Below are 18,056 nucleotides of genomic sequence, written 5' to 3' on the forward strand. Positions count from 1 at the left end.
CTTGCAATGATTCCACTTAGGGAAGATCTTTGAGCTCTGATTCCCAGTGATTTCTCCAACATCATAAGGGGTAATGAGCAGATTTGGGCCAGTATTTAAATATCTTCTTGTGAATCTCAACGTCACTCTGCTTTGGGGGTGACTTTCTGAATCTCTCCCCAGGCCAAGTTTATTTAGCTGCACATAGTTAGCCCTAAAGATTTAGAAGAATGAGTTTGAAATCTATTTTTAGGCTACAATTTCTCTCACCTATTATTCCTTTCAGATATCTGCTAAGCTCCGCTGTTTTTTCACCGTCCTCTGTCCACCCACACTTTTGGTACTAGTGTGTGCTTTGAGCACATGGTACTTGTGGGAGAAGGACTGCAGCAGACATGGGACACAGAAACAGGGCAAACGAAAGCCAGAGAAATACAAAATAATCAGTTGAGGTGGTACCTGGCATGGAGTGACAATGTTGTTACCCAATACCACTTTCAGAATTTTTTCAAAGGGTCTTGGTTTTACTCAGTGTATAGGATGGAGTTCTGAACCCGTTTCAATTCAATTTTAAGGAATACATATCTGCAGCATATCAGTGAATGTCCAGGGAGCCAGCATCTCTGTGATAATTAGGTTATTGCTGAACAACATCATTTCTTCTGAGCCCATTTTATATGCCAACTATTTGTCAAAATATTTGAAAAATAAAAATACTTGACCTCCATTTACAAAATGGAGGTCTAGGTAAAATGGCGTTTGACTGACAAATACTCTTAGTGATAACAAAGAGAAAAGCCTGGACATCCCAGTGAAGTGTCTGCTTAAGGACATTCAGGAACTCCTGAAGCCAGATAACCAGACGGGGCAAGATTCTGGAGAGGGGAAGCCCATGAACGGGGGGCTGCGGATTAAAACCCGTTTGTTTGTACTAGAAACTAACGGGAGGATGGAATTCCAGCCTGGGGACAAAGAAACTAAAACTTTTTGAAGTCTCCTGGGCCTGCAGTCAAATTGGAAATTGAAGTCCTTTAAACACATGGCTGACTTTCCCTAAAGACATTTGTTAAATTGAAATTTAAATTGGAAGTTAAATTGAAAGTTGAGCAGAAACATAAAAGTCTAAGTGGAAAAGGCCCAGAATACAAAGAGAGATTTCTGCCCCCTCTCTTTGTATTGGACAGGTAATAGTCAAAGCTGGGGACCAGGGTAACGGTCCCAGTACACGAACAAGCCCCCAGTTGAAAGTCCTAGAGTGCCATGTCCTAGCAACAGGGCAGAGATTGAATCTGAACAAAACTACAAATCAACATTGACTTAGCACAACTCTGATTGGGTTACCATAATGATCCCCTTCTCTCCTTGTGTATCAGAGAAAAGGGTGACAATCCCTGAAGAAACACATTGTCATGTGAGACTCCTACATCCATACACTACATGTGACATCTAACAAAAAAAAAAAAAAAAATTACTAGATGTATCAAGAAACAAGACCATGTGTCCCAGTACTGTCTCTCCAATCTCCCCGATGAGAAACCAAAACCTGTTATCTTATTGAGACACTAAGAGGTAGTTGATAATGGTTATAAAATCATTAAGATTAATATATTTATGAAATAGAGGAAAAAAGGAAGGACAGATAATTTCACTAGAGATTTATATCTGTATAAAAGGAAAAAAAAATGCTATCAACCAAAGCAATCAGTGTTTGGGCTATGCTTTCTCTGAATGGACATATTTGCTTTGATAGGACTCTTGTTTCTTTGAGCAGAATATTAGCTGCATGCTGGTGTTTTCTACCAATATACTTACAGTGTATGTCACAGAGAATACTGAAAAATAGGCCCCAAACAAAGAAATTTTTATGTAAATAGGAAGGAACATGTGAAGAGACCTTTGTTCTCCAAGATCTGACTTGCTGTGAGGACATTAGTGGTATTATATGCTTACAGACATAAACATGGGTGAGTTATCTGTCTCTGGACTAAGCTTAGCATACATATATGAGTAAGTTATAATAAATAAATAAATAAGTGTTTTGTTTTGTTTTTTTACAACAGTTTTTAGTAGGAATTAGTTCGATGATGTGTTAAGAGGGATTGAGATTTTACCAGACTCAGGTGCTAACAGGTTAGCCTGTTACAGATTTATGGATGCTGCCCGAAGACACATGGCTCCTGGGTCAGGCACAAAGGACTTCATTACTCATGTCAGAGTATCTAGGACAGACTCATTCAGAACGTAGAAGACAGCGTTGGAAGATAGCAGGAGTGCCTCCTTCCAGAACAGAAGCAGGCTTATTTATCACCCCATTATATAAATACGAGGACAACCTCTAGGGCCAAGGCAAACCTAATTTCCTTGCAGCCTCTTACATAATATTTCAACTCCCTAATTGAAGGTTCCTCTGTTGTTAAGCAGACCCACTGCATGCATACCACGCACCTGGGCTATGCCATGTCATTCTCCGAGACTTTGGGGTTAGAGGAATCAGAGAAAATGTGAAGTTCATACTACTTCCCGTGCCATGAAAAATGAAGCATTTCTCTTTGAACCAGGAGTACAGAGCCTTGTGCCAGCATCCATGAAACTGGGTCAAGATTCATTGCTTATCATGTAGGTAAGGTACAATCTTAACATGATGGTGTGAGGGCTCTTATGACACATTGTCAATGACTACTTAGTTGTTGAATGATTGACATTCCCAGATTTTGTTTTTATTTTTGACTAATGGGATGCATGTAACATTTACGCTATTGTCTTCTGTTTACGTGTAAGATCATTAATAGTTTTGAACACATGTTCATATGTTCATAGGTTTATTTACTTTTTTGTTCTTTTTCCTCTGTTAATTATTTGTATCCTTTTGTTATTTTGTTTCCTATTTGGAATGCTTACTTTGTTTTGTAAATATATTCATGATACTAATCCTTACTCATTTGTAAGTATGGCTATCTTACCCTAGGCTAGAACCTGTTTTTAAGTTTTATTTAGAAATCGTTTGATGCAGGAATATAATAATTTTAACATTATCACATTTGTTAATGTTTTATGAATATACTATTTGTGTCTTTTATACGAAATCCTTTCCTATCCCAGTTATATGAAATGAGTTCAGTTCATTTTCCTCTAAAATTCTTAGAATTTTTCTTGTAAAAGTAGTTCTTTAATATATGTATAATTTATTTTTTGTGCATGTATTTGAGATATTCTAATTTTAGTTTCTCTAGATATAGAAACAGTTGGTCCATTTCTATGTACTTTTTGGATTGCCCTTTCCACAATGGCTAAAAATGCTACCTTGTCTTCTATCAATTTCATATATCTATATACAGATTTAGATATCTATTCATTTTATTTCAGTTATCTCAATTTGTTCTCCTCTTCTCTTTATCTATTTCTGTACTCCTACTATATTTAAGGAGTACTTCATTGTTTGGTGCTGGTCTCAGCCTACCAATAACCAATGTTGTGGCTGGACCAGAACTTACGATTCTTATGATTGCAAGACACTCTTCAGCAATAAACATCAGGACACTTTGGAAAAAAGACTTATTACTTACATGTCCCGAAGATTACATGGTACACTTGGGTCCACACAGAGAGGTGGAGGGTAGAGAGAAAGAGAAGATGTGTGTGTGTGGGGGGCTTGAAGTTCTGTTGTTTGGGGGTCAAGGATAGGTCCTATGGTTTGGGGGGCTCACTCTATCCATGAATTTAACACATAAGAGGGGGAATTTAAAAAACAAGGGGAGAGAGAGAGGGAGGGAGGAAGGCCCAAATGATCAGTTATCAAAATCAGTTAAGATGTCTAAAACAAAGAGTCTCAGGAGGCAGGGTGAAGAGGCCTGGATCTTCATCTAGTCCTGTGGCTGGCAACATGTTTATTCCAGCGAGCTCTCTTTGAAGTGAACGTCCCTTTGAAGTAGATGCCTCTTTGAAGTGGATGCCTTCGCAATGGATGCCTAAGTCATGCGCTTGCATTACCAAAAATAAATAAATAAATAAATAAATAAATAAATAAATAAATAAGAAAAAGAAAAAGAAAATCCAGCTGTCTGGGTTTACCCGCACTACATTCATCTTTATAATGTCTTGATTTCTGTTATGATATGCCCTTTTTTCTTTTCTTTCTGATAGCTATGTATCTCCTTCATCTTTTTTTCCAACACTTTCTTGCTTTTTTTAATCGTTTGCCATTTGCATTTTATTAACAGATTACTAAATTCAGTTTGTCATTAAAATTATATTTAATTTATAAATTAATATGAACATCTGAGCACTCTGATTCATTAATTGGTAAATATATTTCTTGCATGATTTTATATTTTCAGTAACATTGTTCTTTACATAGGATAAACTTGAACATTATATATTGGATTTTTTTCTATAATGATTCAGAAGGATTTGAGGCTAATTTATTTCATTTTTTTTTGCCATTTTAAATTGTAGCTGATTTATTACTTATCCATATGTTTTAAATATAGGAAATCTATGCATTTTGAGGTATTTATTAGTATTTCAAAAAATTGGCAAAGTATCCCATTATTACTTAAGATGTTTTTGTAGGTTCTCTTAAATTTTCATATAGGCAATTTCATCATCAAGGTTAATCTTGTAATTTGTTTCTACTTATTATTGTTCTCCATTTTTTTCTTTCTTTTTGAATCAAGAACATTCTGTACAATACTGCTTAGTTGTAGTGACTGAAGTTATCCTGAAACCAGAAGAATTGCTTAGATGAACCTATCAGAAATTGCTCATTGTTAGAAATGTGACCTAAATAAAGATCTTGTTTTAAGACACCAAGTTTTGGATTTGTTTTGTTTTCCTAACAATAGTTGCTTCTTTTGAAGCAATAAGCTAACTATTTCTAACATTTTATATCAAACTTTCTATATCGTTTTGTATTTGGTATATATCATCTAAGCAGTACACACACACACACGTTTAAATGTGAGATAGCTTTGATTAAAAATTATATTCAGTTTGATAATGGCTACTATATTTGAATTAATATCTACTTTTTTCTATCGTTTTCTATGCTTTTATTTTCCATCTTTTCTTTTCCTTTCTGGTCTTCTGTTCTACTGATAAAATAAGTTTCATTATTTAGTTTTCTGAAAAACGTTTCTTGCTTTGGAAAATACCGATTTTTATGCTGTTCATTTTTAGGGTTTACTCTTCAAGTTTTAACATATGAAACGAAACATGAATTATAAGATCTTTTCTTATGTGTTATATTCTGCAGAGATCCTGAAGGCAAAGACTAATACAATATTTGCCAAAATGTCAGTAGTTAAATGTAAAAAACTTATTTTTATACATCGGACAACATCTTTAATAATGAGTCCTCCTTCATTCCTAATAGCTTACTATTTTTAACTAACTGTAGAGAAGGCTGATATTAGCAAATTATTTTTCATCAGCATTTTAACCAGGTGATTTTTATCAACTTATGCTATTTTATTTTTTAACCAGGAATCTAGTTTACTAATTATTGGAGTGCCTGCGTGGCAAGTCAATTAAACAAATGACTCTTGGTTGTGGCTCAGGTCCTGATCTCTGGGTGTGGAATGAGCCCCTCCCAGGCTCCACACTCAGAAGAGAGCCTGCTTAAAACTCTCCCTCTCCCTCTGGGCTCCCCCAACCCCAGGCTCTCTTTAAAATAAATAAATGAAATCTTTAAAAATTTTTAAAAATCTAACTATCATTGCTTTTATTATTTTGCATTTCCTTTTGATAGTATAAATTTCTTTCTCTTTATCTTTGAGGCTTAATAGTTTTAAACTCTCATATGCTAGCATAGATTTAATTCTGTGCTTGGCTTTGGTGTTTATGTTTATCATAAGGGTCCATATACTTATATGAGTATATTCATTTTGGTATGGCTATTCCTTTTTTAATCTTGTATTTATATAGTATTATCTGTAACTGCCTTGTGTTTAGAGAAAAATCCATCTTTTATATGGTATCATTATTCTCCCAATGTTCCAAAGTGAGTATTTTATTTTTTTACCTATTTATTTATGTATGCATGTATTTATTTATTTATTTATTTATTTATTTATTTATTTATTTATTTTTGGAGGAAAGGGGCAAAAGGAGAGGGAGTTGGAGAGAGAGAATCTCAAGCAGACTCCACGCCCAGCATGGAGACCCACACGGGGTTCAATCTCACAACCCTGAGATCATGACCTGAGCCGAAACCAAGAGTCATACACCTAACTGACTGAGCCCAACCAGGCACTCCTAAAGTGGGTATTTTAAAAACCATAATTTGTGAATGTAAAAACTGAAGATTGGAAAGTTAGGTGACTTGGCTTATCTAGAATAATCAAGTCTGCTTTCATAAGCGCACGTTTTCAGCTATGCTTTTGAATCTTTTCTAGAAATTGTTGTTACTTATTCAAAAGAAGTTTTCCTGTGTTATTTATAATTTTATCAATTCCCAATATTTTCTTAAAAATAGTCTTACACATAGATTAAAACTTCTTTATCCCTACACAATTGTCTAGAGGCCTCACATACTTGACATAGTATAGCTGGCTTAAGCATTCACTGATATGGTTAAAATAAATGTTAAAAAATTTACATCAATACAATAAACACTTTTAAAAACTGTGCATATGTTTGAGGGGACCTCCTTAAAATGACTTCCCACCACTAGTGATGTCAAATCATTGAATTAAGCCCTTTTGAATATACCCATGCATTAAGATCATAAATTCTAGATATAATTTTTTTAAGACTTCATCTACTTATTTATTTAACAGAGAGATAGAGAGCACAAGTAGGCAGAGCAGCAGGCAGAAAGAGAGGGAGATATAGGCTTCCTGCCAAGCAGGGAGCCTGACATGGGGCTTGATCCCAGGACCCTGAGACGATGACTGAGCTGAAGGCAGCTGCTTAACCAACTGAGCCATGCAGGCACCCCAGATATAAAATTTTTTATGAAGAACTTTCAGTCACTAAGTGGGTCTCGACAATAGTAAAATTCTCTTGTTTCTTTTAAAAATACTTTTGGAATTATACTTACATAGGTTAAATAAGTTGAATATAAAATACCTTTAAATCCAAGTCAAATCTTCATGATTGTATCATCAAATTAAAATTACTTAAAATGTAAAATAAAAACTTTATCAGGATGGGAAAAGATGGGGAGGGGTGAACATGGGTGGCTCAGTGGGTTAAGCCTCTGCCTTCAGCTTAGGTCATGATCTCAGGGTCCTGGGATCGAGCCCTGCATCAGGCTCTCTACTCAGCGGGGAGCCTGCTTCTCCCTCTCTCTCTGCCTACTTGTGATCTCTGTCTGTCAAATAAATAAATAAAATCTTTAAAAAAATGGCAAAAGAAACAACTGAAATATAAATATAGGGATTGAGGTATGATTTTAACTGACCAAGACAGAAAGTTGAATGCTCCCCAAATTAAACAATTATCTGAAATATGGGAAATATGCATAAGTTTTCTTACATATTTCCCATAGTTCATTACATTAAATATATTTGGGATCATAGAATGGGATGTCCAAATGTATATAAATGTATAGTGATCAATTATTGCAATTTATCATATAAAAACATGCACAAATATATATTTCCATATATTTCATATTATATTATATTCCATATAGTATTAAATACCATAAATACTATATTCAATATAGTATTTCCATAGGCAGAGCTGACCATAAGGAAGTTAAAATGAGAGAAAAGAATAAGCAGCTTTGGATTTTCATGTAAACCATGTTATGGTCACATGTACAATTTGGTATCCTTGTTATGATAATTTAAAGAAGCTAAGGAAAATGGACATAATGTTTTAGTGAGTTGACATTTAGTGATATTATATATATAATATGTCTCCCTGAGGGTACAGAAAGGGCATTAAATATTTACTCCTAAATGTATCCGCCATTGTTTCTCTCACAGGATTTTGAGGCCAGTGTTAAATTCCAAATAATAACATATTCAGATAAACATGATCAAAGATAGTTTTAGGGAAGAAGAAAGTTGATACAAATCAGAACACTGCACATATTGACTGATTTAATGCTTCCTTTATAGAAAGGTGGAGTTACATAACCTTGAGAAATCTACCGAACAGGGAACCTAAAACATGAGAATCTTCTCTAGTTACAAAATGATGGTGTTCTTTTTTCCTTCACACAATACAGAAGTTTAAACAAAAGCAATTCAAAATTTCCACAATATTCTGCAATTATGCATATTTTCTACCCACATTTTGAAAAATATTCATAATAACAAGAGGAAATATAATTTGTATACCACATCTTGATAGCCTTGCTAATGCAAGATGAGTTCAAACATTGCATTTCCTTTCCTAACTGTCCCTAGGACGTATTTTTCATTTTTCCTAATTTAAAATTTTTCTACCTCCTAGCAATAGCAAGCAACTCTCATAAACATGTTTGTCAGCTAAGATTTCTCTTAAAATTTGCCCAAAAGCATATTACATGTACATCTCTTGTTTAAAGGGATGCTTCTGAATAAACTCAATGAAAATTATTTGTACATATGGCTCAATTTTAAATACAAGCTATTCACAGATCATAACACATTAACATCAAACTGACTTTGAATGCTGATTTGCAAGCTGTTCATGGGTATGTACGCATAAAGCAAAACTGCTCAGGCCTATTCCACACGAAGTCAAAACAGATATCACATAGGTTAGAAAGTATATGTAAATCACGTTCACCTTCATTGTCCTTCAGAGTGAAGTTTGGGTTTATAGATAGGCGTTCATCAAGAAAAAAGTTAAACCTTGGTCCATTTGCAAAATCGTCTTTATCAGTGGCACTGATGGTATGAATCACCTGAAGAGAAAAAGCAAAGACTAAATAGGAAAATTAATTTGACTTATTCCTTTGATTTTAATTATATTATAGCATTTTTAATTGCCATCATAAAAGGATTTTTAAAAAACCCCTTTATCCACCCTCAGTCTTTTAAAATTCAAGTAATAAATGTCCCAGCTAACTGGCCTGTACTTGCATGAGATTTTAGGAAACAGGTTATGGAACAATTTATAATCATCCACGCTTTATTTTCTAGCATAGCACCAACACTTAATTTTTTTTTTTCCTTTATCACCTACAGTATCTTGGGGCCAATTAACTGCAAGGTTTCGTAAGAACACCTGTTTGAGGAAATAGGAAGTATTGTTTGTACAAATATAAATATCCTAGTGTTCCTGTAGAACAGCTTTGCAGTGTATGTCGTTCTCAGTAAGTAAATGCAAAAACAGTGGAGCCATATTATTTTTACCATTTCAGGGGACCTTTGAGAGCATGACCTAGCCCCTCTATGTTAACATAGTTAAGATAAGGAATGTGAGATCCTAAAGGTTTGTGATGTGCCTCAAAACTGTTAAAATGGTAGCAGAAGCAAAACCAGACCACTCACAGTTTTATGGAATACTTCTCATATACAGTGCTGAGAGAAAGCAATTCTAAAATTCGGACTATGCGCATCATGGAGCAGAGAAATTTAGAATATATAAATGGCTCTTCCACGTGGCTTAAAAACAATGCAAATTCCATAGCGGTAGCCATTACACTCTTAGCAAGGAAGTATCCAAACTAATACGCAAGATAAGATTTTCCTCTCTAAAAAAAAAAAAAAAAAAAAATCCTAATGCTTAGGTGTCCTTTTTCTAGCCCTTCCTTAGAGAAACTAAAAGAAAGAGAGGGAGAAGCAGCTGCAAAAAGAATGTTTCCTGGGGTGCCTGGATGGTTCAGGCGGTTAGGCGTCTGCCTCCGGCTCAGGTCATGATTCCAGGGTCCTGGGATCAAGCCCTGTATGGAGCAGGGAGCCTGCTTCTCCTTCTCTCTCTGCCCCTCCCCTGCACCCCGCCCCTCTGCTCATGTTCTCTCTCTCTCAAATAAATAAATAAAATCTTAAAAAAGAGAGTGTTTCCTGCATGTGAAATATACTGTGTTCATTTCAAAAATTGCTATGATTTCTAAAAACATCTCGCTCAATTTCATCCCATTTCAATCTTTTCCAAGTGAAATAGTATACCAATACGTACAGCAGGTAAAAGCTAAATTCCCTCCATGGATTGAGTCCATTAGTTGGTCAGGGAGATGAAGATGAATGTAAAAGTACTAAGAAGGAGTCATCAGTGACAGTAGGAACAGAAAAGCATGTGTCTTCATGAAGGGGGAAGTGAAGAAAGTGCTTTAGGCTATATAGAAAGTGATCTATTTTATCCATATCTGCATAAGGCTCTCTATTGCTCAGAATGTATTCTCAGCAAGAAATTTAGGTAAAAGCTTCCCCCAACCCCCACATATCCCAAGAAGTCTCTATCATTCTTCTCTTCTTAACTTCACTTCAGACTATTAATTTTAAGATGAAAAATCTACATATCTCCTTATTGCTTTCTTTTTTGTTTAAATTACAGTTGCTCTCTGGATAAAATCTTTTTTCCCCCTTCTTATTGGCTTTGACTTGATAGTAGAATAAATTGATGGATAATGAGAAGCAATTTGACAATTTTTCTTGAGTGCATGGAAAGCTCCATGGAGTTCAGAGTACGTGTAATGTGAGAAACATACTTACGTTTTCTACGTTTAAGGTACTTAATATTAAACTGAAATAAAAATACCAAGTTTTCAAGACTGTCTTCGGGGTTAAATGAAATAGATACATGTTTTTCTTTTTGAAAATGAATGTCCTATCTCCCCTAATCCTTGCTCATTGTCATTCTCCAATGCACAATCCTATTTTCTCGATGATACCTCATAACCTACTAACATGTTTGCAAATTCACTTATTATTTTGGAATGTGTTTTTGGAAGAGATTGGCAAAGAACAATTAACTTAAACCAACTAAATTATTTTATATTTCCTCTTATGACTTCTTTAGGACAACAATTTTCTTCCCATTTTAAATTTTTACAAACAAGTTATTCTACTTGTTAAACACTGATATAATTCATAATGTAGCTTTACTATTTTATTGTTATCTTTAGTAAAATATACTTTCCATTTTTGTACAAGTAATTTCAAATCTGAATTTACCAGGAAGCTCAGTCACGGCAAATTTGTCTTCTCAAAAACTTCTTACTCTTGTTTCCATAGCAAATAATGAGCTGATGGCTACATTTTGTTTATGAGTGAACCATTCGTCTTGAATTCCTGCAGAATGTGCCTCATACGTCCATACTTATTCTTCTATAATGCTTCTGAAAAATACTTCCAAAAACCTAGAATGTTGCTTGGCTTTTTTTTTTTTTTTTTTAAGATTTTATTTATTTATTTGACAGAGAGAGATCACAAGCAGGCAGAGAGGCAGGCAGAGAGACAGGAGGAAGCAGGCTCCCTGCTGAGCAGAGAGCCCGATGCGGGACTCGATCTCTTATCCTCTTGACGGCGAAAGGTCTATTTAATTTTTCTGTTTACTAATCACCTTTCCTTTCAGGAGAAGATAGATTTCAATTTATTGTTTCCTTAGACTTTTATTAGGAAAACCACATCAGAAGTGAACATGTCTGTGATTTTTAAAAGATGTAAGCTTCTGGCAGATATCTAGATAAGTGCCATGTATCTGTCATCAATATTTTCTACATTTTTGTTAGTTATGATTTATCTACACTGTGCTACATGTGCCCTCCATTTGTGTAATTTGTGGTAACTTGTGGGTGATGTACAATCCATAACAATTTATTTTCTGTCTCTCATCATTTTAACTGAACTTGGATTTTTTTCTATCTTGTGCATATTATGTAATTAGTGCATAAAGTGTTTGATTATTTTGAAAGATCTGAGAGAAACACAGTCATAAATTTATTCTACTAAAGGGGGGAGGGAGTCCAAATTGATAGTTGGTATTTATTAATAATTACAAGCTGCAGTTTTTGGTAATGCCCATGAATAATGATTCACTTTTAGCATAAACTAATTAGAATCAATGTTGTATTTCTTTTATTAAATAAATGTATCACCCTCTTTAAATGTGTTTTCTATGGTCTGTTATTTCTTGAGTGCTTTATTAAAGGGGGAAAACATCAAAGTAGTCAGTGTCACACACTAGTTGCACTAGCAACTAAACATTTAAATTAAAAGAATATTCTATGGAGCACATTGTATCTTATTTTCTTGAATGTAATTTAATTTTTTTTCAGTGTTCCAAAATTCATTGTTTATACACCATACCCAGTGTTCCATGCAATACATGCCCTCCATAATACCCACCACCAGGGTGTATCTTCTTTAAATTAATCAATGAATTTGCTTTATAATATAATCTCAAGTGGGATCATACATTTATTTAATAATAACACTAATTTCTGTTGGTTCAATGAGTTGATCTTTGTAAAATCTTTTTTTTTTTAAGATTTATTTATTTGACAGAGAGAAAGTATGCAGAGAGTCAGGCAGAGAGAGAGGGGGAAGCAGACTCCGCACTGAGCAGAAAGCCCTATGTGGGGCTTGATCCCAGGACCCTGAGATCATGACCTGAGCTGAAGGCAGTGGCTTAATCCACTGAGCCACTCAGGCATCCCTGATCTTTATAAAATCTTGGTGTAAAATCTCTACTGATCAAGGTACTTTTTTCATACAAAGTTTATTGTTAATAAGTGGACATGATGGAGGTAGGTTGGTGTTAGGTAATATAATTTTCTATGATAAATGTTATGTTTCCTAAGTTTACTTTGTAATGAAACACACACACACACACACACAGAGGAAAGTCAGTATCAGTAAGATAGAAAGAATTCCCGTCATTTATATTTCCATTTCTATGGGTAGACCCATCTCATTTATTATGAATTCACTTTACTTCGGGAACTGACTTCAAATTTCATGTATGCATGGTTTTCTTCTTAATATTTCTTTCATGCAGGGTAGTTAAAATATATATGTATATATATATACATATATATATGTATATATATATATAGAGAGAGAGAGAGAGAGAGAGAGAGAGAGATATCTCTATATATATTTTTACAGGATGGGAAAATTTATTAAGTCAGAGAAATATATTGTTGCAGTTCAGGTATATTGATACCCGATTCAAGGTGAACTCTGCTCTTATAGGTGGTTTAAACTTCTGCTTCACAAAAGACACCATTCTCTTCCATGGCCACATGCTGTTATATTTAGACACAAAGCATCCATAATATAGATGCCTGTAATTCTAAAAGCAATTGTTACAGAAAGAGGAGACATTGTACAGCTGGGCTGTTCAAATATGCTTCAGAAAACCTATTTCAACAAATCATTATTTAAATAGAGTTCCCTATTCCTACTCTGTATCAAAACACACAAAGTTTCTCCAGAAATGATACAAACATAAGGTTAAATGAACCAAAGGCGGCAAAATTAAAGAATAGAAAGATTCAGACCATTTCCCTTGTAATAGGTTAATCATACAAATTGACCACACAGATTGACAATGGTATGTTTAAATAAAGGTATAATAAACATATTTTCAAATGGCTTTTCATTACCTCAGTAAAAAGTTTTAATTCATTTTGGTGAAACAAATGTTTAGAGAAACAGATACTTAAGCAATATAAAGAACCCAAGTATCTTAATGTGACATCTAAAATCATACAATATTAAAGATAGCAATGATGCTAACTATGAATACAGTTTTTAAAGGATAATAGCCATAATCACATAAATAAATCTATATACATTAGATTTTAAGGGTGTTAAGTCTAGTGATTGTTTTCTGAAAACAGTAACAGTTCTCTGAAGAAAAGAAAGAAAAATACTATCTAAATGGCTAAGGGGAGCCAGAAGATAAAGATATATTTTTGTCACAAATTTAGACTTCTCTACAAAATGGAATGGCTTCTCATGCCCGAGGAGAATAAAATAATCCACATTTAAAGGAATTTGAGACTCATCTAGTCATATACTCAAAATTTCAGGCTTGGAAGCTCCCTAAAATTCTGACAATTTTCTTTATTTTAGAGATGAAGAAAGCATTTGTCGATGTCGCATAAATCATTTCTTAGAAATGCTATGAAGCTTAGGTCTTCAGTGCGGAGGGTAAAACAGAAGGACCCAGGCTAGCAAGTTGGCACTGACAGGAGAGGATGACCTGGAGAGAATGCATGAATAAGCTTTCCTGGGATCAAGAGGTCAATGGAAAAGGTCAAGGTCACTGGCCAATATGGAGAGATGCAATCTAGAAAACTAATACCAGTGTTTTAGATTTAGAAACACATGTGAACATTCACAGGAGAAAAATCAATCCAAGAACAAGGACGGAGTGTTATTTGCCCAAATTTCAGTGCTTTTACCTGCAAAGGTGGCTAGGACTAGCAAGTATGTATTGTTCCCAATATAGCATCTCACTCTATCCTAAAAATTTTGAAATTACCTTGAAGTTAAAAAAAAAAAAGAAAGAAAGAGAAAAAGAAATGTATTACCTAAAAAGAGAATATCTAAAAATGGTTGATGCAATTATTAGCTTAAGTTTGGATTTTTAAGTCTTTGTATCACATTCAAATGATCTAATTTTGAATTCTCTGAATAACCTATGGATCAAAGAAACCAAGATTCTGTAGGGATTATATCCTTGATAGATTCTAATATTAAAGTTATGTCTTATCATAAAAAGAATAGAAAACAAATTTCCCTTTTTGTCCTTTTCAATACAATGTATTTTCACTATTATTCCATTTAAATATTTTTCATTTTTATTGCTTAAGTGATTCTTAGCTAATTTAGGTGTCCTTATTGCCAATGGATTTTTTTTTGCAATATTTTTTTTCCCTAGCAATACTTTTGAATTGGTATCTCACTTTATTTGTTCGTTTGTTTATTTATTTATTTATTTATTGTCATACAGAAAATAATGAAGCCAACCAATCCTGTGCAAATTATTAAAACTTGCTTTGTGGCCCTGGCACAACTGAAATAGGCTTTGGTAAAATAAATCATTAGATATCTGTACTGAAAAGTTCCCTTCTGCTTTGACATGGTGGTACAGAAAAATGCTTAGCTTCTGAAGTGATCATCTTATATATTGCATAAGATATATAATATATTAACTGTTACATACTATAACATAACATAATATAACATAACATAATATAATACAATACAATACATAATCTGTATTACTTCTGGATACAATTCTCATTCACTTTTTCCATATTTTTTCTAATTCTCTTATGGGCAATGAATATGAAAAAAACAGTTTTCCATTTATATCTACACAAATACCTCCTCAGAAGGTATTAAAACATAAACAATGATTACTTTAGCACATCATTGGTTGTTCTTTCTACAAAAATACATGGGCAGTGCTTCTCAGTACTATAATTTAAGACAAACTTTAAAATGAATTAAAGTGGTTTTCGATGGGGGTGCCTGGGTGGCTCAGTCTGTTCAGACTCTGATTCTTGACTTTGGCTCAGGTCACAATCTCAGGGTTGTGAGATCAAGTCCCATGTTCTGCTCTATGTAGGTGTAGAGCTTGCTTAACATTTTCTCTCTCTGTTTCTGTGTGTCTGTCTCTCCCTCTGCCCTTTCCCCTCTCCAAATTTTTTTGAAATAAATAAAGTAGTTTTGGATGAATAGTCATTCTGGTTTGCCAAAGACAGTAAAAGGGACCATCTGACTCCAATGGACCTAGACCTTTTCTATCTCTCTAGATCCACCTGTGACAGACTTTATTTTTATGGTTTTTTTGTAAATTTTTAAAAAGATTTTATTTATTTACATGACAGAGAGAGACACAGCGAGAGAGGGAACACAAGCAGGGGGAATGGGAGAGAGAGAGGAGCAGGCTTCCCACTGAGCAGGGAGCCCTGATGTGGGGCTCCATCCCAGGACCCTGGGATCATGACCAGAGCCAAAGGCAGACGCTTAATTACTGAGCCACCCAGGCACCCCTACCTGTGACAGACTTTAAAGTGCTCCTCATGGAATTCATGCCTCCCCATAGTCCCTTCTTCATTGAGTCTGGGTGTGACCTGTGATTTGCTTCTGACCAACAGTATATGGCAAAAGTTTTGATACATCCTTCACCTGATGACATTATATTTTACAAGACTATTTTCTAACAGACTTTACAGATCTCTCCTTACTTGTTTGATGAAATGGCTATTGAGGAAACCCATACATTTAGCAAGAAACTGTGGGTGGGATATCGAAACTCCAGGAAACATTGGAGAGCTGAGGAAAATCCTAAAGCTCTGAGGTCTATAGTTGAAAGAAATGTAATGCTACCAATAACTAGGTGTGCTTAGAAGAGATTTCAAGCCTCAGGTAAGAACTTGATCCTTATTGAAACCTTGACTGCAGTCTTATGAGACCCCTGCAAAGATCAAACTAAGCCATGAGCAGACATCTGACCTACAGAAACTCTGGGATCGCAAATAAGTATTGTGTGAAGCTGCTAAGTTTGTGTAATTTGTTACAAAGCAGAAAAACAAAACAAACAAAAAAACACAAATGTGTGTCCCCTTTCAGACTTCTCCTTTCTTTATGTGCCACAGCCACACTGGGCTTCCCTCAGAACTGCCATGCTCTTTTAGCTAGCTGCCATGCTCCATCCAAACTCATGACCCCCATTCAAGGTCTTCTCTGCTTCTTCTGCTGTCCCCATGTTCTTAATACATATAGACCCTTTCTGTTGTTCCAACCTAATCATCTCTCAGTACCAATATTACTCAATGGTCACTCACATGTCACTCCTGCAGGCCTTCCAAAATGGACCAATCAGTCCGTTCTCCATAACCTTGTCTCAAAGCTTCATTAGTACAAGAAAGTTCACAATTTCCTCCTCATTTAATACAGTGCTTCACACAAAGCATTCAATATAATTTTATTGGTATGATGAATGTATGCATGAATGAGTTCATTTTTACAGTTATATTTGGGTTCTGGAGAAAATTTTTTTTCAACGATTCTCAAAAAAATCTATTTGGAACTTAGAATAAAGCTTTATAACATTAATTTCAACTGAGCACAACAATAACATTGAGGGATTTTGAGGCTTATACCCAAAAATAATAGAAATAGAGCTGCTTGTTTTTCTTCCAGTCCAATGATAGGAAGGAAACAATTAACTTACCTGGCCAGGCTTTGAATTTTCACAGACAACAATATCATATTCCCTGGCAAGTTCGGGTGGATTGTCATTGACATCCAGAACTCTAATACCCACTGTGACATGGCTCAGCAAACCAGGATTGTCTGCAAAACACACAGGAATTTATTTAGTATTTCCATGCACATTTTAGAGGTTTGGTTTAAAACAAATCTCCATAATACTGTAGCTTGTCACTAGCTCCATATGCTGCAACAGGACTTTTGGCAAAGGGCAACTTTATGATGGCACTCTTTGCTAGAATTCATTAACTTACAGAAAAATGAAACATGAACACCAAGGCATGACCTGCATGCTAAAATGATTATTTTGTCATACCAAGGAAATTATATGTTACTCAGGAACTGGAGTGGGAGAAAGTTGTCAGAATTCATTGTATGCTGTCAGAGTCCAAGGGATGAACAATTAGTTTCATCATTAATCTAAGAAAAGCATAGCAGTTGGTTCAAAAAAAAATTACATAATCTTTACAAAGTTTGAGTTTTTAAATTTAAATAAATTTGGTGGAAATTAAAAAATTGCCATTTTTGCACAAAGAATAATTTTATTCTTATAGAAAAATTCATGCAGTGTGGGATGTTAAGTCATACTTGGGGAGAAATAATTGAAATCAGAACTTATCACAGAATTAATATATAACTCTGGTAGATTTCAAAATATTATAACACCTTAAAATATTTCTTAAACACAGTCTTCTCATTTTAAGGTAATTTTGCTAATTCTGAGATGTAAGGAAAAGGCAAATGTTCAGTTTATTTTACAAGTTAAAGCTATAAATGCAGAATTAATAACAGGAAATTAAATATATATTTTTTTATTACTGATGCTTTTGTCATTATTTTTTAAAAGCCCAAAATTAATGTTAAATAGACTAATTTTTAAAAGGATTAATGAAACCAAAGACATAAATTCTAGATAAATTTATCAGTTTATCAAAGTCGAACATGAGAAGGTATATTCGAAAA

At 34.3% G+C, this 18,056-nt stretch overlaps 1 protein-coding gene across 1 annotated transcript in view; it reads right to left on the reverse strand.

Annotated features, from left to right (window-relative positions):
- Positions 1-18,056, reverse strand: part of CDH18 (cadherin 18) — a 482,604-nt gene that overhangs the window by 21,178 nt on the left and 443,370 nt on the right. The window contains 2 exon segments of the mRNA XM_047731353.1: positions 8,704-8,821; positions 17,056-17,177. Of these exon segments, the coding sequence (XP_047587309.1) occupies positions 8,704-8,821; positions 17,056-17,177 (240 nt within the window).

The sequence above is a fragment of the Lutra lutra genome, chromosome 5 (genome assembly GCF_902655055.1).
Source record: "Lutra lutra chromosome 5, mLutLut1.2, whole genome shotgun sequence".
Taxonomy (NCBI): Eukaryota; Metazoa; Chordata; class Mammalia; order Carnivora; family Mustelidae; genus Lutra; species Lutra lutra.